Raw genomic sequence first — 19,508 nt, forward strand, 5'->3', positions numbered from 1 at the left:
AGACTTAGATATTGATATCGTAATATTTATTCATTCATTCCTTTTTCATTATGCTCAGGTAATTAGATTGAACATAGTTTTATTACAAGTAATCAATGAAAAGGCACATGAAATACAAACATGATACATGCCTTGCTTATTTTTCACAAAGAAACACAAATGCACACTACAAAAACATCAAACATTACAACGATATATCGAAAATTAGTATTTAATGAAGGCACAACTTTCCGAACCGTTTATATTTTGCATCATGATTTTACACAACACCAAAACACCATGAATCAGCAGTTAGACAAAAAGATTCAAGTTTTTAAGCAAGTAAGCAAAGATTCAAACCTTTCGACATATAGGCATAAACCATTGATTAGGAATTGAAATAAAGTATAGTGGTCCTATATCAAAAACTCCAGCATATAGTATAAAGAAGTTACTAGTTATGCATTGTCAATATTTTAATTTGCTTTTGCGACAAACATTTCTTTGAACGTGATTGCGTGAAATAATATTTACAGAACAAATGTGACATTATGGAATTTTAGAACATCTTTTATCGACTTGGTTGTGTGTCTGGCATATAATAATCAAACAGTAGATTGCAAATACAAAAAAAAATGGAAAAGGCGATGTTTTCTTTCCTGAGTGTCAGGCCTCAAATAGCCAAAAAGAGGAAGTCAGACCCACTAGAGCGCCACCTAGTGAGTAAAATGTTTGACCTTTCGAAGTGTCCACCGAGTGGAGCGACAAGCAAACTCATTCATTCGGCCGTGCCAGCGTCCGTGTTGAATTTGTCCGTTTCAGCGGGAGCTTCCACGTCCGACGGTCGGACCTCGTCGCCGTCGTCGATGTTGTCGACGTAGTTGCCGGGCGGAGGTCTGGCGCCCCTGGAGAAGGGAAGGCCGTACGTCTTCCAAAATAGGAAGAGGTCAAAGGCGAAAGCCAGTGTTGCTAGGAAACCAAATGCCTGTTGGAGGAAAAGGGTTCAAAAGGTGAAAAAATAAAGGATGGAAAGTGGCCCGTTTTAGGCAAAGGATGCCATTACAGTAATCCCTCGATTATCGCGCATTCACTACTTTACGATTTTTTTCCGCTATCATTTTTAAAAAGTGAAAATCCACACTGAAACTCGGAAGCAGTAGCCACTTTTGCTACTAGGACTTAGCACTGAAGTAAAAAATTAAAAATAATAATAATGAAAATTTTTATTATTTTTTAAGTTCATAAAAATGTGAAAATCCACACAGAAACTCATAAGCTGAAGCCACTCTTGCTACCAGAACTCAGCACTGAAGTAAAAAACAGTAAATAATAATAATAATATTTTTTATGAATTCTTGAATGAGATATAGCTTTGCAAAGTAACCTATTTGAACACAATTTAGCCATTCCAGCTTAATATGTAAAAGGGCTTGCTTAGCATGAGTCAGCAAAACTCATTAACACACACACACACACTTTTGACCTAAAAAGTCTGTTAGTATGAATGAGATAATTATTGTTGTTTATGATTTTTAGTGATAAAAGTAGGAATGTTTTACTCACCACGGCACTTTTTTCAAGACGGCTGTCGTTGTTGCGGGCAGCAAAGACGATGGAGGCGATGAGGAAAAGCAAAGCCATGATCAGCGTGTACACAAAGTCCTGAAATCATCAAAATTAAAAAATATTAGCATGGCAATTTCAGGCGGATAAATCGCCAAAAAAAAAAAAGAATAAAATAACTCAAGTCAAGGACCAAAATCACTCTACATTTTTCATTCCTTCCTTTTCAGAAGCGCAAGGGTCGCGAGGGGTGCTGGGGCATTATTTCAACAAGCAATGAATTGGCTCTTTAAAGGAATATTTATCTTATTTATTTTTTTTATCCAGCATTTATAAACATAAATCAATCCAAAAAGGGAAAATTGCATAATATATATTTTTTAATTTTCAGTTTTTTTTTTTTTTTAATACAAAAAGGGAAAACCATGTAACATATTCTTTAAAATTTTCAGTTTTTGTTAAAATATAAAAAGGGAAACCCGCATAGCATGTTTTTTTAAATTTTCTGGGGCTTTTTTAATACAAAAAGGGAAAACAGCATTTTTTTTTTTATTATTTTCTGTTTTTTTAAATAAAAAAAGGGAAAACCGCATCATATTTTTTATAAATGTTCAGTTTTATTTTTTGTACTATTTACATATATTCCTTGATGGATGTATTATTCCTTTTCTGTATTTTATTTTGACAAGTACTAAAGAAATGTAAATGTTTCTTGAGAAACAAAATAACGCACATTTGCGGTCCGCCAAAAAAAAATTGGCGCGGTGAAACTGGCCCCCGGGCCTCGGGCGCACCCACCCACGCTACAAAAAGTCATCTAGGCAAACATGTCGAGTCAGCATTTAAAAGCCCAAATACTTCCTGTCGTGACAGCAAAAGCCTCGGTTGTGGTCACGTGACTTTTTGGGACGATTTGCTTCCGACAAAAACCCAACGTCGTCTTTCAAAGCCTTAAAACCAAAGTTTTTTTTTTCTACGGCGTGCTTCTCACCATTTTGGACCAGCATTCGATTCCCACTTTGTCATGCAATTTGGTGGAGAGGAGGATGAGGAGGAGGGCCGTGAAGAGGAAGGACGTGCAGCTGGCCAACTCAAAAAAGTCCAGCGCCGTGCAGTAATTGCACACGCTGACCACCTCCTCCAAGATGAACGCCATCATGGACAGCAGCTGCCAAAAGCGACGGGAGGAGTCAAAGCATCATTGTTAAATCGGGAACTTTTACCAAATGACGTTTCCCATCATGCATCTGGCCATCAAAGTCCATAAGACATGGAAATAATTGCAGAAAACAATTGCATTGTCAGAATTCCGACATTTTTTTGGACTTTTAACTCTCCTGATTTAGACATTTTCCAACCAATCACATTAACACAAAGCGTATTTTACGCACTATAAGGCGCAACTAAAAGACCTTTTTTATTTTATATTTTAAGAATTGACCAAACGATTTCTGAACTAAAATCACAGAAAAATGGATTAAAAAATTTCAATGATTGATTTAAAAGGGGTAAATCAGGACATTTAATATACATCTCTATTCTTTATTTTAATTTCATCCTAAAACAGAAAGTCGGCATTCGTGATTGACTTTCCCGGGCCACGCAAAATGAGTCGGCGGGCCACATTTGGCCCCCGGGCCTCCACTTTGACACCTGTGCCTTACGACCACCTCATCTTATAATCGGGTACGAAAAGTCACCCAATTCAAACGAGAGGAGCTCCTGGCTAAAAGTTTCCCGCCTTCCGCCCCTGAATGCAGCAATGTGCTAACGTAGCAGCGAGCTAACGGATGTGCTAACGGCAGCACTTTCACTTCCCGCTGGGCACTTCCCGCGGCCCAGCCGCAAAAGGAAGGGCGATTGGCGGCCAGCACTTGAGAATTTGGAGAAACTATTTAGAGGACGTTGGAGAAGCTCTCGCCGACGACGTGATTGGCCGACGGGCGACTCACCACTTCCAGAAGCTTGACGGCAAAGCGCACTTTGTCCAGATACTCGGACGGGACCCGACAACAACCGGCGTTCGGCTCCGGCATGGTAGTGGACGAGTAGACTTCATCTTGGGCCATGATCCAACTGAGCCAGACATAAACCATAAAAAAAGATTTTTGAAAATCAGTCAACACACATAAGTATACAAAAATTTGTATATATTTTTTAAACATTAGCTTGCAAAGGCATCGTTGGCGATCGTTAGCTAGCTAGTGACATTCTGATCCCTTTTCAGTTCTCATTTCCAACTGTTGTTCGCCCTACCCAAGATGGCCACCTTGACGAAAACATGCGCTAGTTGCCCCACCTGAGGTGATGACAAACATCCAATCGTTTGGCGTCCAATCATTGTTTGATATCAAGGGTAATATCCATTGAAAGTGGATAAAATCATTTCAATTCATGGTAGAAGCAGGGGAAAAAAATTCTGCCCCCTGTCAACATGGCCTCTCGGCAGCCATGTTGGCAGGGGCAAGATGCCCATTAAAGTCAATGCATTTGACATTAAATCACCTCATAACTTTCTTCTTTCTCAAGCAATTTTAGAAAAAAAGAAAACATTCATAATATGAATAGCCTCAAAATTGATTGGACGTTTTAATTATGATAAACTAGTACTTGAAAGTATGATTGGTTGCCACATGACTTCAAGTCTGTTTGCAAGAGTTCGTTTAAGGAAATATCTCATGTTTTTTAAACCAGGTTTTATCGAAAATGGCATCTAGTATTACGTCTTTTTTATCGCGATAAAGTTGGATATTTTAGTATCGTTCTGTGTTTTTTGGGGTGTTATGCTGGATTAGTTATGTTTTATTTTATAATACTGGTGCTTAAAAACATGCTGGATAATTTAGCAAAGTAGCACCACATGTTCAAACTGGAAATAAAAGTCATATTTTCAAGAGCAAAAAGAAAAATGTTCCTTCTAACAGTGGATTCCGAGGAAAATTCGTCATTAGAAGACTAATTGTTGCACGAAATTGTAAAATTAATCAACATTTTCCGTTGGTTTGCTGCTGTAAAATAAGTTTTTCTTGAAAACCAAACACAAAAAAACATGCGAGGACAATTTAAGACTAATTAATGTCTTTAGTGATGTGTTTGTAAATATTAAGACTACAACAAGAAAGAATTTTTAAAAATGGTTTGAATATCTGACGCAGTTTGGTAAACAATTGCGCTTGTCTTGCAGAAGTGAAACTACGTGTTAATTCTGCGGCAATTCAATGAAAACCTCTTAAAGTTTTATATAAAAGGTTTTTGTTTGTTTAGTTTGTTTAGTTTGACTCACCGTTCAAGTAGTTTGCCACCGAAATCGTGACAAGTCGTGGAGTTTTGCAGCCCAAAAAATGAGTAGATCACAACTTCCGCATTGAGTTTTACTTTCACCTCAAGCTAAAGAGTGGAAGCACCCACACCATTTCCGGTTAAACAAAATAAGAGTCTAAACTAGAATTGAAAAAACTAACATTAATACTAATGAGAGACTGCATGTTCACTATATTAGTATAAAACATGTAGAATGACGATTAATCTAGTCAAATAAACGTGACATTTGTGATTCAGAGTAACTTTTAACTCTTTTGCTACCACAGCCATAGATATGAAATCCTTTTTAACCCTCATTTCTGTACCTTGACCAAAAAAGTGAAATCAAATAAAAGAGCAGCTGTCGGTCCTCCTAACTAAAATTGATTGGAATAAATAAAAACAATAAATCCGAACAAAGACGACTAAAATTTTCCTTGAATTTGACAAACCTACAATGCGATCAATGAAACTATGCTTATATTTCAAACCAGCTCTGGTTCATCTGTTATGCAGTACCACTAATCACCTGCCAGAGGGCGTCCTGACATAAATCTCTCTCTCCCCTGCCGCGCGTGCATGCGCGTGCGCGACCGCGGGCTTTCCCAGTGTTTAAGGAGACAGTAGAGACAGAAGACGAGGAGGAGGAAGAGGATGAAGGTGTGCGTCGTTAATGACAGCTGAGAGCCCAAAAAGCCCAAACTTTGTCACGCCGCCATTTTTTCCTCGCACCTGAAAACAACAGGTAAAAATAAAATTAAAAATTAAAAAAGCCGGCAAAACTCCATCCACATTCCTGCACTTCCTTCCATCCTCTTCCTCCTCTTGTCATCTTCATCGTCTTCTTCACAAGTGCTCTTCCTTTCTTCTCATGGATTTTGCATGTATGGAATCCTCCATTAACGCACGCCGGGGTGCCAAATCGGGGGGTTTTGTTCGATTACCGATGGTTATCGGGGAGATGTATAAGATGTTCTTTGTCCTCTGTTGAGGGTGCCGCTAAAATGACCATTTTTTGTTTAGTTACAGTTTTGTTACCCACCGAGAAAACACCGTTTTTTTTTTTTTTTTTTTTTTTTGACTTTTTTTGACATTGTCATCCGCACTTTGACCGATTGTCATCTCTGGCAACTTTGAAAAAAATCTGACTGGCTTGGGATTTTTTATGTTGATCCAAAAAGGTCATTTTTTTCCAAAAACATGTTAAAAATGGTAATGGTCCTACAGTTTTGATTAAATTCACCATTTTCCAAGAGGTTGATTGACAGAATCAATTTTGAATGGCAGGTATCAGGCTTCTTTTTCTTTTGGCAATTTGGCCCAAAATGGGGGAAATCAATTCACCTTCCATTTTGTCTTTTGGGTGTTAAAAAAAAACTTGTGTCACATTTCCAGTCTTTTCCGGGCAACTTTAGAGCAGTTACGGCTCACTTTTCGTTGATTTAAGGCCGCTGTTCCTCCATTTTGGGGCATTTTGGGGCCACTACCCCTCTATTTTGGGTCACGCCCGGTCCATTTTGGCTCATATCCGTCCATTTTGGCACATTTTGGGGCCACTACACGTCCATTTTGGGTCACACCCCGTCCATTTTAGGTCATACCCCTTCCATTTTGGCGGATTTTGTGTCATACCCTGTCCATTTTGTGTCATATCCCGTCCATTTTGGCGCATTTTGGGTTATACTACGACCATTTTGGGTCACTTGCCGTCCATTTTGCCACATTCTGGGGCCACTGTCCATCCATTTTGACGCATTTTGGGTCACACCCGATCCATTTCGGGGCATTTTGGGGCCACCGCCACTCCATCTTGGGTCACACTTTATCCACTTTGGCTCATTAACGAGCGAGAAATTCCCCCTCCCCTGGCAGAAACGGCGAGATGAGCGACGCGTACGAGTCGGCGTGCGACTCGCTGGGCCTGCTGGAGTCGGCGTGCCTGACCAAAGTGGAACTGAGGCTGACGTGCAAAGGCATCAGCGATCGCGACGCGCTCTCCAAGCCCGACCCCTGCGTGGTCCTCAATATGCAGTCGCACGGCCGTTGGATGGAGGTGCCACGTTGCCGACTCCCCTAGCGCCACCCCATTTTAAAATTCCGACCGTCCCGCCATTTCAGGTGGACCGCACGGAGGTGATGCGCAGCTGCGTCAACCCGTCCTACTCCAAAGTCTTCACGCTGGACTTTTATTTTGAAGAGGTGCAACGTTTGCGCTTCGAGCTTCACGACATTAACAACGGCAACTACAACGGCGCCAAAGACGCCGACTTCCTGGGCGCCGTGGAGTGCACTTTGGGACAGGTAAGCCCACCCCTTCCCCCTTCGCCCCGCCCCCTTTCACTAACTCTGACGCTTACCCGCCCCCAGATCGTATCGCAGAGGAAGTTATCCAAAGCGCTGTTGAGGCCGGGAGGAAACGTGGGCAAAACCATCATCACGGTGAGAAAATGGCAAGAAAATGTTGACCACTTTTAATTTCCAATTTGGGCCACTTCCTGTTGGTTGTTTGGCTTTTTAAATGGGGCATTTTCATGGATTTGGGGGCAATTTCAGGCTATTTTGGGCTAGAAATAGGTCACTTCCTCTCTATTTTGGGACACTTACCCTGCCAGTCCAAAGGGATTGGACGCCTATAGACGTCAATGGGAGCCAAAGCGTTGGCGACACGTTAAATCGGCGTCCAATCGTGTGTTTAGATTTCAGCCGAGGAGTTGACGGGGAACGACGACTACATCGAGCTTTCCTTCAGCGCCAGAAAGTTGGACGACAAGGTAACTTACAAACACACACTCTCTCACGCCCACACTCTCACACACACATTTAGAAAAGCCCGTCAAGGACACACAAGAGGATTATCCCCAACTAAAATGCTCTCAGGCTCGCTAATGGAATTTTGGGGCTTTCTTGCATGGCTGAAATGTTCTCGCAGGTTTAACGATTTTTTCTCATTACATGCCACCAAAATGCCATCTCACACAAACACACACAAACATGGAATATCCAAGTGAATGTTCTCACACACTAGTAATTTCCTCCACATATGCAAGATGTTCTCACACATTGATAGCGCATTTCTGAACCATTTTTAACGTCTCTAAAATGACTTTGAAATGCTCTCATGTACAATTGCAACTGTTTTAAACCCACGACTGGTAAAATAATTTTCCGCTTACTCTCTCACAATTTAAACCCGAATAGGCCACGATTGAATTCTTCCCAAACATAAACACAACTACATCACTGTCAGCCATTATTGACTTTTTAATGGCTACTTATACGAGTGAAATGCTTACTCTCACATAACTTAAACTCGATTTCTCCACTCTGGAATTGTTCTTACACATAGACACAAGCGAAAAACTTGCCATCCCAGTAATAAAACGTCGTCAGCCATTATTGATTATTTTGAAAGCCTACTTGTATGACTGAAATCTTGACTCTTACACAACATAAACACTCTTACACCACCCCTGAATTATTCTCACACATTCAAACTTCAAACGCCTTCCAACACACTCACTTTTTGTTAAATTTTGAATGCTTACCAACTCTCACGCAACTTCAACTCATCTGATATTCAATGACTGTCACATATTCAAATCTTCTCACACATTAAAATACTCTCACACATTTTCAAATGCTCTCACACACATTCAAAACTCAAACAGTACTAGTGAGTTCCTATATACACGTGTACATACGTACTACATATTTATACATGAAATGCTCTTCCATTCAACTATAAAACGTGATCTCACACATATATTTTGCTCTCACACATTGGTCAACTCCGTTCCATTTAGGACTTTTTCAGCAAGTCGGATCCCTTCCTGGAAATCTACCGCCTGAACGAGGACGCCACGCTGCAGCTGGTCTACAGGACAGAGGTGGGACTTGTCTCCAGGCCACGCCCTGCCAAGCCACGCCCCCCACGCCTTCTTTTTACCGTTTGGTTCACAGACGGTGATGAACAACTTGAACCCCGTGTGGAATACTTTCAAAGTTTCCCTCAACTCGCTTTGCAACGGAGACCACCAGCGCAAGCTGCAGGCAAGCACATCAGCTGCCATTGGACGTCCAATGGGGGCGGTCCTTTCACCGTTGTTTTGCTGGCCCCTCCCCTTTTCTTCTCCCTCTCCCCCAGTGCACCGTGTGGGACTGGGACTCCAACGGGAAGCACGACTACATCGGCGAATTCGAGGCTACCTTCCAGGAGATGCGGGGCGCCATCGAGGGACGCCAGGTAGCCCCTCCCCCGTAGCTCCTCCCACAATCGACCGCGGCCGGTCTGAAAGTTGCATGTGGGCAGGTGCAGTGGCCGTGCATCAACTCCAAATACAAAGTGAAGAAGAAGGCTTACAAGAACTCTGGCATCGTCATCCTCAACCAGTGCAAGGTAAGCCAGTGGGAGGGACCTATCGTCCGCTTTCCGAATTGGGGCGGAGCCAATAGACGGAACTAGAGCGGCCGCTTCCCCTAATGAGGACGGCCAATAGAATAGAGCTCATTAACAATGACACATCACTGCATTTGTTATACATTCCTTCATTTTCTATCCTCACGGGGGTGCCGGAGCCCACCCCGGCCACCTAAATTCATTTAAGAGCCAATCGCAGGGCATCAAGACGAGAACAGCATGTCGGCCGCAATAAAAAAAATCATTCATTCATTTTCTAAAGCCCGTATCCTCGCAAGAGTCGCCGGGGGTGCTGGAGCCTATCCCAGCTAACTCCAGGGGCCAGGCAGGGGACTTCCCTGAACTGCAAGGCAGCCAATCCCCAACAACCAAACCCACACAAACAGGCAAACTCAGGACCCAGGACCCACTTGGGCTCGTACCCACGAACACAAACTTGCGAAGCCAACATTCTAACCACTTATCCATAAGAAATTTCAGATTTTAGTTGTTGTTGCAAAAATCAACAGTTTTTTTACTAGAAAGTGCATTTTCCTTGTCATTTTGCTGTGCTTCTTGATGCCCTCATTCCATTGTTCCGCTTCCCCTGATCCGCCATCCCAGCGAACCAGTCGAGGGGACAGCGGACTCCCCCTCGCCCCCTCCCCGTCCCCCAGAACCCCTCAGCCATCCCCGCTCCACTTCATTCCCATTTCCCATCTTCAGCGCAGTACAATTTAGCATTAAAGTGACGTTTGAGAGGTCAGAGGTCACTTCCACGTTCAAAGTTAATATATTTATTATTTTTTAATTTAACCCAGATCATCAAGATGCATTCTTTCCTGGATTACATCATGGGGGGCTGCCAGATCCAATTTACGGTGAGCGCAGCAGCCCCGACGCCATCCAGGTCAGCGTCCCTCCCGCCTTCTCGTTTTCGCCGGAGAAGGGCGGCGGGAACCCGGAGCGGTCCGGCCGGCCGGGGTTGCCACGGCAACCGTAACCAAGGCAACACCGCCCCGCCGCCCCGGTGTCCCACTTAGAGGGCCGCGGTCGTGCCCGTCCCGACGGCCCCGCCGCCGCCTGGAGGACGGGGGGGCCGGCGCCGTGTCCACGCGGCGAAACGGGGATGAAGCGGGAGCCCCTTTCAAAATAAAAGGGGGAGGTTATAGTCGGCGTCGAACGCACAATCAAAGTTGGCGGCCGAGGCAAAAAGTCAAGAAAGTGACAGATAATAAACAGGAAATGACAAAAAATGTCCCCAAGACATCAGGTAATGACCCAAAAATCAATAAAAAGGACAATGATTGGACAGGAAGTCATCAGATCATCTGGAAGTACCCCAAAAATCAACAGAAATGAGCCCACATAAACAAGAATTGAGCCAATAGACCCTGACCCAAAATGGCCCCCGAGTGCAATCAAAGGACAAGGACAAGTGAACAGAATGTTTAGGAAGTGACCCACAAGGGCCCTAAAAGTCAGCCAGGCCTTCTGGTTGAAATGGATTGGACGTCGGCCGCCCCGTGACAGTCCTCTGTCCCCACCAGGTGGCCATCGACTTCACGGCGTCCAACGGCGACCCTCGCAACAGCTGCTCTCTGCACTACATCCACCCGTACCGGCCCAACGAGTACCTGAAGGCGCTGGTCGCCGTGGGCGAGATCTGCCAAGACTACGACAGGTGGGCCGTTATTGGACGACTGGATTAAGACCCGCGACCAATCGCCAACCCCTTCTTTTTCTTCTTTCAGTGACAAAATGTTCCCGGCGTTTGGGTTTGGCGCTCGCATCCCACCTGACTACAAGGTAAAGTTTGGCGTAAAATGATAAAAATGAATGGTTTAAATGAATTTAAATAATGGTTTAAATGGCTTTAATAAATTCAACTAATAATGTAAATTGTTTAGAAAAAATGTACAGAATTATTTAAATTAATCAAAGGCATTATTCAAATGATTATATGTTAATATAAACAAGTTGCGACTTTATTTTAAAGTCACTGCTTTGACTTGAATGGGATGGTTGCCCCTACCAAGATGGCCACCCCAAAGCCACTTTGGTAGGGGCGATGAAAGGCGGCTTTTTTTGTGTATATGACATGAATTCAAATGAATTTATCTTTGGTACATGTCCAATCCTTTTGAAGTGGGAGGGTGACAGCAAATGAATATTTGTCCAGCCCTCCTACTTCAACGAAATTGGGACACCGAAACGGGAGCCGAAAAATTCGACAAAAAATCGCTAAATGCTAACAAACAAAGAGCGGACGAGCGCAAGAGCCACGGGCAAATATGAATACATAAAAGATGAAAAGGTCGACGTGGGCGATTGAAGTTTTGGGGAGCGCATACAGACATGAAAGAACCCGTCTTTCTGTCCATCAATCCGTCCGTCCACCTTATTTGTCCTCTTCCTCCCCCTGCAGGTCTCCCATGACTTTGCGGTGAATTTTAACGAGGAGAATCCAGAGTGTGCAGGTGAGTCCTTGGCAAATACGTGCAAAATATAAATATAAAATAGGCATACTAAGCTAATTACATGCTAAATTGTCTAAGATATGGCTATGATTGGTTGGCTGGCATTGGGGGTGCAAAAAATGTGCCTACAATTGATCTAAACTGTAAACGAGGATTATTTTGGATGCCTTTCGGTCCAGGGCTCTAATTGGATGCGCGTCAGAGCTGTCGCTAAAATGAACTAAGCTAGGCGCTAACGGTGTCTGGCGTCTTAAAGGTCATGTAGCAAGCGCTAACCGTTCACTCGGCGACCGTTCTCAAACCGTTTTGCCTCGTTTGAACCGGTCGCGACCAAGACTCGGGTGGCTTTTGTTCGGAAATTAGTTTTTTGTTGTGTTTTTTTTTTTTAGGCAAGGATGTCAGACTGGGGTTGGTTCGCGGGCTACTTTAACATCAATTTGGTTTCACGTGGGCTTTTTCAGATATAATATTTAGATTTTTTTAATAAATGTAGTATAAATCTATACTCTTAATTTGAATTTGATCCTAAAATAGAAACTTATTTTCTCGGGCCGCACAAAATGATAAGTCGGTCCATATTTTGGCCCCCGGGCCGCCACTTTGACACCCCCGTGTGTGTTTGAAGGTATCCAGGGCGTGGTGGAGGCGTACCAGGCTTGCTTACCCAAACTTCAACTGTACGGACCCACCAACATCGCTCCCATTATCCACAAAGTGGCTAACTCCGCCTCCCAGGAGCTCCACACCAAAGAGGCCATGGTAGGAAAAGTAGTTCCCTCCCACTTTGGGGGCGGTCCCCAGTCCCGCTAACCGGTGACCGGTCTCCCCGGGGACAGCAATACTTCATCCTCCTGATCCTGACGGACGGCGTGATCACGGACATGGCGGACACGCGGGAGGCCATCGTGCAGGCCTCGCGTCTGCCCATGTCCGTCATCATCGTGGGCGTGGGCAACGCCGACTTCGGGGACATGCAGATGCTGGACGGGGACGACGGCGTCCTGCGCTCGCCCCGCGGCGAGCCCGTCCTCAGAGACATTGTGCAGTTTGTGCCCTTCAGGAACTTTAAGCACGTAAGACTCAACAATTCCTTCATTTTCCCAACCGCTTACCCTGGCGGGGGGTGCTGGAGCCTGTCCCAGCTGACTACGGGCACACCCAGAATTGTTGGGCAGGTGCAAAAGTCCCCAAAAGATAGGAAAAATTATTCATTAAGCCATTAAAAGAGAATTAAATAGAGAATTTACATATAAAGTACACGCCCACTTACGAAATTTAATTATTCAGTTCCGAAGTGAAAAAAAGCTTACATCCATCCATAGAGGCGTGTCTGGCTTGCGAGCCGCACATTCCCAAGCCCTGCAGCTGGCTTTCAAAAGAGAATAATGTCTCATTTAAATTCCAAAAAATGAATTTTATTAGTGAAAAAGTTGACTGGTGGAACGTAAGCACTTGTTTTGTTTTGTTTTGTGGCCTCAGGCGTCGCCGGCGGCGTTGGCCAAGAGCGTCCTGGCCGAGGTTCCCAATCAGGTGGTGGACTACTACAACAGTAGAGGCATCAAACCCAAAGTGGCCAGCCAATACCACGCCTCCAGGACCTTCGGACCCTGATCGCATGGAACCACGTCCCACGCGCCCTCCCCTCGCCCCCCCCAAAAAAAAGCACAATTTTTTGGACTCAAGTCCCCCCCGTTTCCTCCTTTGTTTGTGTTTGAGGACGTGACTTCCTGTTTGGTGTGGGAGCATGCGATGGATGGGTTAGCTAGCCCCTTGCCTGACTAGCTCGTTGTAGCGCTTTAGAAGCCTTAGCGCCTTTTTTTGCGGCTTGCGAGACGGAAAGTTGCTAATGCGTCGCTAGTGCATGGTCCATAACTAGCTAGCTAGCAAGGATGCGGCTAGCATGTGGGGAGAAGCTAGCTTCACAGCCAAGGATCTTTAAGCACAAAAATTTAGGGGAAACTAACGGGAGCTAGCTAGTTAGCCAATCATGTTTCATTAGCGTCTATAGCTGATTCGTAGCCCCATTGTCAAGCACCCTCCCACTAGCAGAGGCTATCTGAGGCTAGCCAAGGTTACTGGAAGAATTGAGTGGTGTAAACTAGCATAATCTAGCACAGAGAAGCTACATCCCCAATTAATTTCAAGCACAACAAGTTAGCTTAGCAGGAGCGAGCTAGTTAGCCCATGATTTTTTAAGGACAATAATTTAGCGTAGCTAAAGCAAACTAGTTAGTTTTCATAACCACATCTCATCGGCACATGGCTTATAGCTAACTGTAGCTCTAAGCCTATCATTAACCACACCCCCATCATTGAAGGCAGCTCATTGGCTAATGATTTTTACACGCGGGAATGCAAGCTAGCTGGCCAATGTTTTATTAGCAATAGTTCTGAGAACAAAATACAAGCATGTAGCGTCTTGCCTGTGTTAGCGTTGGCGCCCGTAGGAGCACGATAGCACGATAGCACGTTAGCACTGGCCACGCCCCCGTCTCGCAAGCCGCACACCGCCGCGGGCCACGGGCTTTTGTAGTCAGTTGTTGGTGCATGCCGGGCGGGCGGACGAAAGAATGTCCACTCTTGGACTTTTTTGGTAAACTTGACGGTGTGCTTTTGCATGCGATAACATATCCGATAGCCTGATGAGCGTAGCTAGCCTCCGTTATTTGGGATCTTCTGTCTTCCTGGCGGCCATTTTGGCTCCATAAGCGAAACTGTTTGACACGAGATGGTGGACCGGCCGGCCACGTGGCGCGATGGCCACGAATAAACTTTTGTTACCGTCACGATCGGAGTTTGTCTTCTTTTTGCATGTGCGCGTGCCTTCCCAGGGGGTGCTGGAGCCTATCCCAGCCAATTACAAGCACCAGATGGGGGACAAACGACCCATCCTTTGTTGCTAGGAGCGATTTAGCATACAATTAGCTTAGCGTGCATGCTTTTACCTTCGGATAACACACAAACTCCACATGGGGATCGAACCCACGACCCCAGGACTGCGAGACCCACGCACAAACCACTTCCACACTGGATTGGAACGGGCAATAACCCCTTCAAACTCACCCAGAACATAAAGAGACCTTGATGCAACCCCAATATATGCCAAGGTCAATATTTGCTCTTATTTCAAACAGAAAAGTCAGGAAAATTGTTTGCAGAGAGAAATTTTCCATCCGAGGTGGCAAACATGGATAAAAAAATGAAAAAAAAGAGCCACCATTTTTCTTCAGTATAATGGTTGAAATTGGATCTCCTGCGGGTGCCCCTCGGCATCCATTTTCCCGCCTCTCGGGAGACGTCCAATTTACAGTAATTGGTGGGCAGGTGGGACGCAGGTGTCCACATTTCTGCCACTTTTCAATGATGGATCTTTTTCCGCCACCAAAACACCAAGCGCCATTTTAAACCACGACTAAAAACATATTTAAAATGCTGCATGGCATGATATCCTCACAAGGATGGCGGAGGGTGCCGGAGCCTATCCCAGAAGAAATCAAATAACCTTGTCCTGATGGCAAAATATTTGTCGTTATTAAACCAGACTGAGATGAGCTCAAATAGAAATATTTCTATGGAATACAATTTGCCAGTGGACTTTGAGCTTTTGGGGTCACGTCACCCCCGGAGGCCTCCGACGGAACTTTTGTCGTCCCGCATGAGAAAAAAAAATGCTTTGATGAATTTTCATCTTCTGTGGACGCAATCTGGCGCCGCCAAATTGCTTTCCGTCTCGTTTGGCTGACGCAAGTAAGGGCAACGCGCCGTCCACTTCCTGTTTCATTTCCTGGAAGCTGTAACTCGTCATGGACGGCCACCGACATTGGTGTCACTTCCTGTTTATTTTGGGATATTTTGTGTCACTTCCTGTTCATTTTGGGACATTCGTGTCACTTCCTGTTCATTTTGTGTCAGTTCCTGTTTATTTTGGGACATTTGTGTAATTTCCTGCTCATTTTGGCTCATTTCCCATCACTTCCTGTTCATTTTGGGACATTCGTGTCACTTCCTGGTTTTTGGGGGACATTTTGTGTCACTTTCCTATTGATTTTGGGACCATTCATGTCACTCCCTGTTCATTTTGGCTAATTTCCTGTCACTTAAGGACATTCTGCTTCCTACCCGGACTTCTTTAGTCATTTTTCTTCAGCCAAGAGCAACAATAATCATTGCTAAAGTTTAAAAAAAAACGTTTGAAAAGTTCTTAGATGAGTGGAATTTTCAGCTATCGACCGACCCAAAGTCATGGCCGTGACATTTGGCCGCCAAACTTTGCCACGTCCCCGCCGAGTAAAGACTTCCATCGATTCCCGGCGGTGGAGCGAGTCGCCGACCGATCTGTAAAAAAAAAAATCCTCGTTGGGATTGACGACGGCAGAAAGCCAGAAAGAAAGGAGGAGAAACACATTCTTCTTCTTCTTCTTCTTTTATTGGTCCTCCCTCTCTCCCGCACACACACACACACACACACACACACACACACACACACACACACACACAGAGTAATGCAAACGGCAGCCCTCCAACTCATTATGCATGCGTGTGTATGTGGGGATGCTGTTGCCGTGGCAACGACAGAGGAGGACACTCTTCTTCTTCTTCTTCAATGTTTGCCGTGTGAATAAACTGGAAAAAAACATCAGCCTAACAATCAATGGATCTATCTTCTGCTGGCCTTTTTTTGTTGCCAGCCCAAAAGCGACAAACGGACGTCTGTCGACCAGCGACATACTGAAGCTGGGCTCACCAGCCATAGGTGGCTCTTAGGGACGGGTGCGTAGGGATCTAAACAAGTTAGATGCAAAATTTTAAACTACGTGAGCAAAGGACAAAACAGCTTATGTCAGAAGCAGCATAAAAAATCCAATTTTTTAAAATATCATTTTTTAAAATATCATTTATTTTTTAGGTGAAAGGGCCCTGATGAATCGGAGTGTGTCAAAATAAGAGACGAATTAAAAGCACCATGTCATAAGAAGCAAAGTGAGGCATTTATTTTGGCCGGGAGCCGAATGTGGCTCGGGAGCCACGTGTTCGCCAACACTTTATTGGACTGTTTTTCATGGATACGATGAGCAATAGCATCACAGCGTTGTTAAGATCATTTAGAGATTTTTTTTTTACGATAAAAGTGCTAATGCTAAAATGCTACCTCGCCAGAAGTGACTAGCATACCTTGGTAAAAGCAGCACAAAACTCCCAATATCCCCTCAAAACTCACGGAAAGTTCCCGGTTTATCCTCTGAAGGAAATCATAACTCCAAGAAAAATGACTTTTTGGCCCTTAGGGGGAGAATGAGTGGCCATTTTGACAGAAATCATTTGCAAGATTATTACAGCGTTGCCTGGAATTGGTCGAGTGTTCGCCGTTAACGGCGCTGCTCTTAAAAAGGCTCCAATTTCAGCGGCTGGTAATTACCGTGGCCAGTGGCGGCCTCGCGGGGGGTGTCGGAGCGCCGTCTCGTTCGGAGACCGCGGACAACTCATTACATTAAAACAAACAAACAAACGTACGTACGTCGACTCCGGGGAGGCTTCTTCTCTCCGACAAATGCTAATGTATGCTAATGCTAACACAGTGGCCTACTTAAAGTGCACCATTGCGTTTACAAAAAAATCACCATAATTGTGATAACAGTCCAATAATATCACATCATATCCATTATTAGTCCAATAAAGAATATGTTATCCAGGGCGGTACGGTGATTGAGCGGTTCCTGCGTGGGTTTCACATTTCTGGGGTCGAGGGTTCGAACCCAAGTGGGTACTCACTTTAGTGTGAAGTTTGTTTGTTTTTCGTGGGCTTGCGTGGGTTTTCCCCGGGTGCTCCGGTTTCCTCCCACATCCCAAGAACACACGCTAGGCTAATTGGATGCTAACTTGTCGTTAGATACGAGTGTGATTTTGTTTCATTGTATTACGTGATTGGCTGCTGGGCTTGGCTCCGGCACCCTCGATATCATGAAAAAAAATCACCATTTTTATGACTGAAACTCACTCCCCCCCACCCGCCGGGACGTCGTAGAAATCCCATCAGCATACTGGTAGTTGAGTGGTTTCCATGGCAACCGGCAGCGCCAAACCCGGATTGCGGAATCTTTCGCGCCGGCCCCCACAAACATGACGGATGACACACGCGTGGAAACCAACATACATGCATGTACGCCTCATTATTTTAGCACATTAATATTTAACTCATTGGAATGCCAAATGTCCAATTTTTAAGGGTCTGGGAGGGTTGGTCATTACAAAAAAAAAACAGCAATATCCTCAAATTAACAGAGAGTGACCTCACTAGTATATGTTCCAAAGCCAACAAAAAGCAACCGAAAATAAACAGGAAGTGACTTGGAAATGCCCCAAAATGAACAGGAAGTGACCCTGCCTTGCCACGAAAATTCTTTAAATAAATCCAAAATCAACAGACATGTCAAAGCCGCAAAACCAAGAGAAAGAAACCTGAAAATAACAACAAGTGACCTAGAAATCCCCCAAAAACAACTGGAAGTGACCCGGAAATCCCAAAAAAACAGGAAGTGACTCAAAAATGGGTGGCAGGCCGTACACTTCAAACCTACGCCTTCAGTAGTGCTACATATGACTCAATCCAACCCTCATTAACTATTTTATGGCCAATAAAACCTTTACTGCATCACCACATCATTAATAACCTCATACAATTGAAATGTGATTTAGGAATTTTAGGCAATTTACTCACCATCGCCATGAAAGCTAATCCATATTTCTGTCCATTCCCGGATGTGAAAGGCTTGCTAACTTCAGAGTTGTCTTAATAATATCCATCTTTTCTTGAAAAGTCCATCTAGAAAATGTCTTTGACCATAAATAAGTGCCAGCAAATCCATTATTTCTCCCCCTTTTGGCCATTGTGGCTTGACAACAAGCACTATTCAATCAAAACAACAATATATTTGTTTGTACAGTTCACTCCAGATACAACTTGCTAGCTCTGGCTAGTCCACTCTATCACCAGCCAATCATAATTGATGACGTATGCCCTACACCTGTGAGGAGGCCATGTGCTCGCCAAGTCGAAATCTGATTGGTTAAAGCCACAGTTTTAATCGACGCCTATTTAAAGCTACGGGCTCCTCAGAAATGATTGTGAAGGCCTCAAGGCAGATTTCAGACCCTGGCAACAAATCAAGCCCACAATCTGATTGGTTAAATGCTTAAATATGAAGTATTTGGAAGTATTCATGGACAAAAATATCATTAATTATTTAATAAATGAATAGGAAGTGACCCGGGAACACCCCTAAATCAGGAAATGAAAAAAATAACTTGGAATGGCCCTAAAATGCCCCAAAATTAACAAAAAGTCACCTAAAATGACTAAAAACCAAAAGAAAAATATCTTAAATCAAGATAAAATCGCCTATTGAACAGAAAATAAAACGGCAAAATGTACAGGAAGTGATAGAAAACGTCAACAGGAAGTGACCCAACGTAGTCAGTAAATGAGCCAAAAAATGAGCTGTCAGACGTCCGTCCAATTCATTTAAACCGTGACTAGAAGTCCAATTCCTTTTCTTTGGATGCTGGCTAATTAAAGGATCTTAAGTAGCAACAGCTTTTGTGGGTTTTGGCTTGCGTGAGATTTTTCCCTCATTAAGAAGCGGCTGGGGAATAACCTTTGACCTCCCCTTCCGAGTCCAAAGGAGCAGATGCGGATAGCGCCAGCCATCCCCGATACTCCGCAACGCGCCGGAGCGTATGTTGAGGAAGTTCAAAGTAGAACAATAAATATGTCATTAACTGTAACCATGGCA

General features: G+C 44.1%; 2 protein-coding genes across 3 annotated transcripts; one reads left to right on the forward strand and one right to left on the reverse strand.

The window, feature by feature from the left end:
- Positions 1-9: 9 nt before the first annotated feature.
- Positions 10-18,692, reverse strand: cmtm6 (CKLF-like MARVEL transmembrane domain containing 6). Of its 2 annotated transcripts, none has more exons than XM_077720116.1 (5): positions 18,434-18,692; positions 3,495-3,618; positions 2,534-2,710; positions 1,543-1,641; positions 10-964 (listed from the first exon to the last, which is right to left on the reverse strand). In XM_077720116.1, exons 2-5 carry the CDS (start codon positions 3,609-3,611, stop codon positions 758-760), a joined length of 600 nt encoding a protein of 199 aa, XP_077576242.1. In that variant the 5' UTR covers positions 3,612-3,618; positions 18,434-18,692; the 3' UTR covers positions 10-757. The 2 variants fall into 2 exon arrangements, with proteins under 2 accessions (XP_077576242.1, XP_077576241.1); XM_077720115.1 differs by lacking the exon at positions 18,434-18,692 and adding an exon at positions 4,826-4,951.
- On the forward strand, positions 5,440-14,489 carry cpne4a (copine IVa). Its single transcript, XM_077720117.1, has 16 exons — positions 5,440-5,587; positions 6,715-6,895; positions 6,961-7,143; positions 7,210-7,281; positions 7,539-7,613; positions 8,646-8,729; positions 8,803-8,892; positions 8,987-9,085; positions 9,152-9,238; positions 10,060-10,119; positions 10,789-10,922; positions 10,993-11,047; positions 11,667-11,718; positions 12,344-12,477; positions 12,555-12,791; positions 13,198-14,489. The coding sequence occupies exons 2-16, from the start codon at positions 6,725-6,727 to the stop codon at positions 13,327-13,329; spliced, it is 1,665 nt and encodes a 554-aa protein (XP_077576243.1). The 5' UTR covers positions 5,440-5,587; positions 6,715-6,724; the 3' UTR covers positions 13,330-14,489.
- Positions 18,693-19,508: the final 816 nt, after the last annotated feature.

The sequence above is a fragment of the Stigmatopora nigra genome, chromosome 7 (genome assembly GCF_051989575.1).
Source record: "Stigmatopora nigra isolate UIUO_SnigA chromosome 7, RoL_Snig_1.1, whole genome shotgun sequence".
Taxonomy (NCBI): Eukaryota; Metazoa; Chordata; class Actinopteri; order Syngnathiformes; family Syngnathidae; genus Stigmatopora; species Stigmatopora nigra.

Bases quoted from the DNA above. Each gene is read 5' to 3' on its own strand.
- cmtm6 (XM_077720116.1), bottom strand. From the start codon at position 3,611: ATGGCCCAAGATGAAGTCTACTCGTCCACTACCATGCCGGAGCCGAAC. The intron at 2,711-3,494 runs GTGAGTCGCCCG...CGCTTTTGGCAG, and splicing joins CCGTCAAGCTTCTGGAAGTG to CTGCTGTCCATGATGGCGTT. The intron at 1,642-2,533 runs GTGAGAAGCACG...TGATGATTTCAG, and splicing joins TCGAATGCTGGTCCAAAATG to GACTTTGTGTACACGCTGAT.
- cpne4a (XM_077720117.1), top strand. From the start codon at position 6,725: ATGAGCGACGCGTACGAGTCGGCGTGCGACTCGCTGGGCCTGCTGGAG. The intron at 6,896-6,960 runs GTGCCACGTTGC...CCGCCATTTCAG, and splicing joins CGCACGGCCGTTGGATGGAG to GTGGACCGCACGGAGGTGAT. The intron at 9,239-10,059 runs GTAAGCCAGTGG...AATTTAACCCAG, and splicing joins TCATCCTCAACCAGTGCAAG to ATCATCAAGATGCATTCTTT.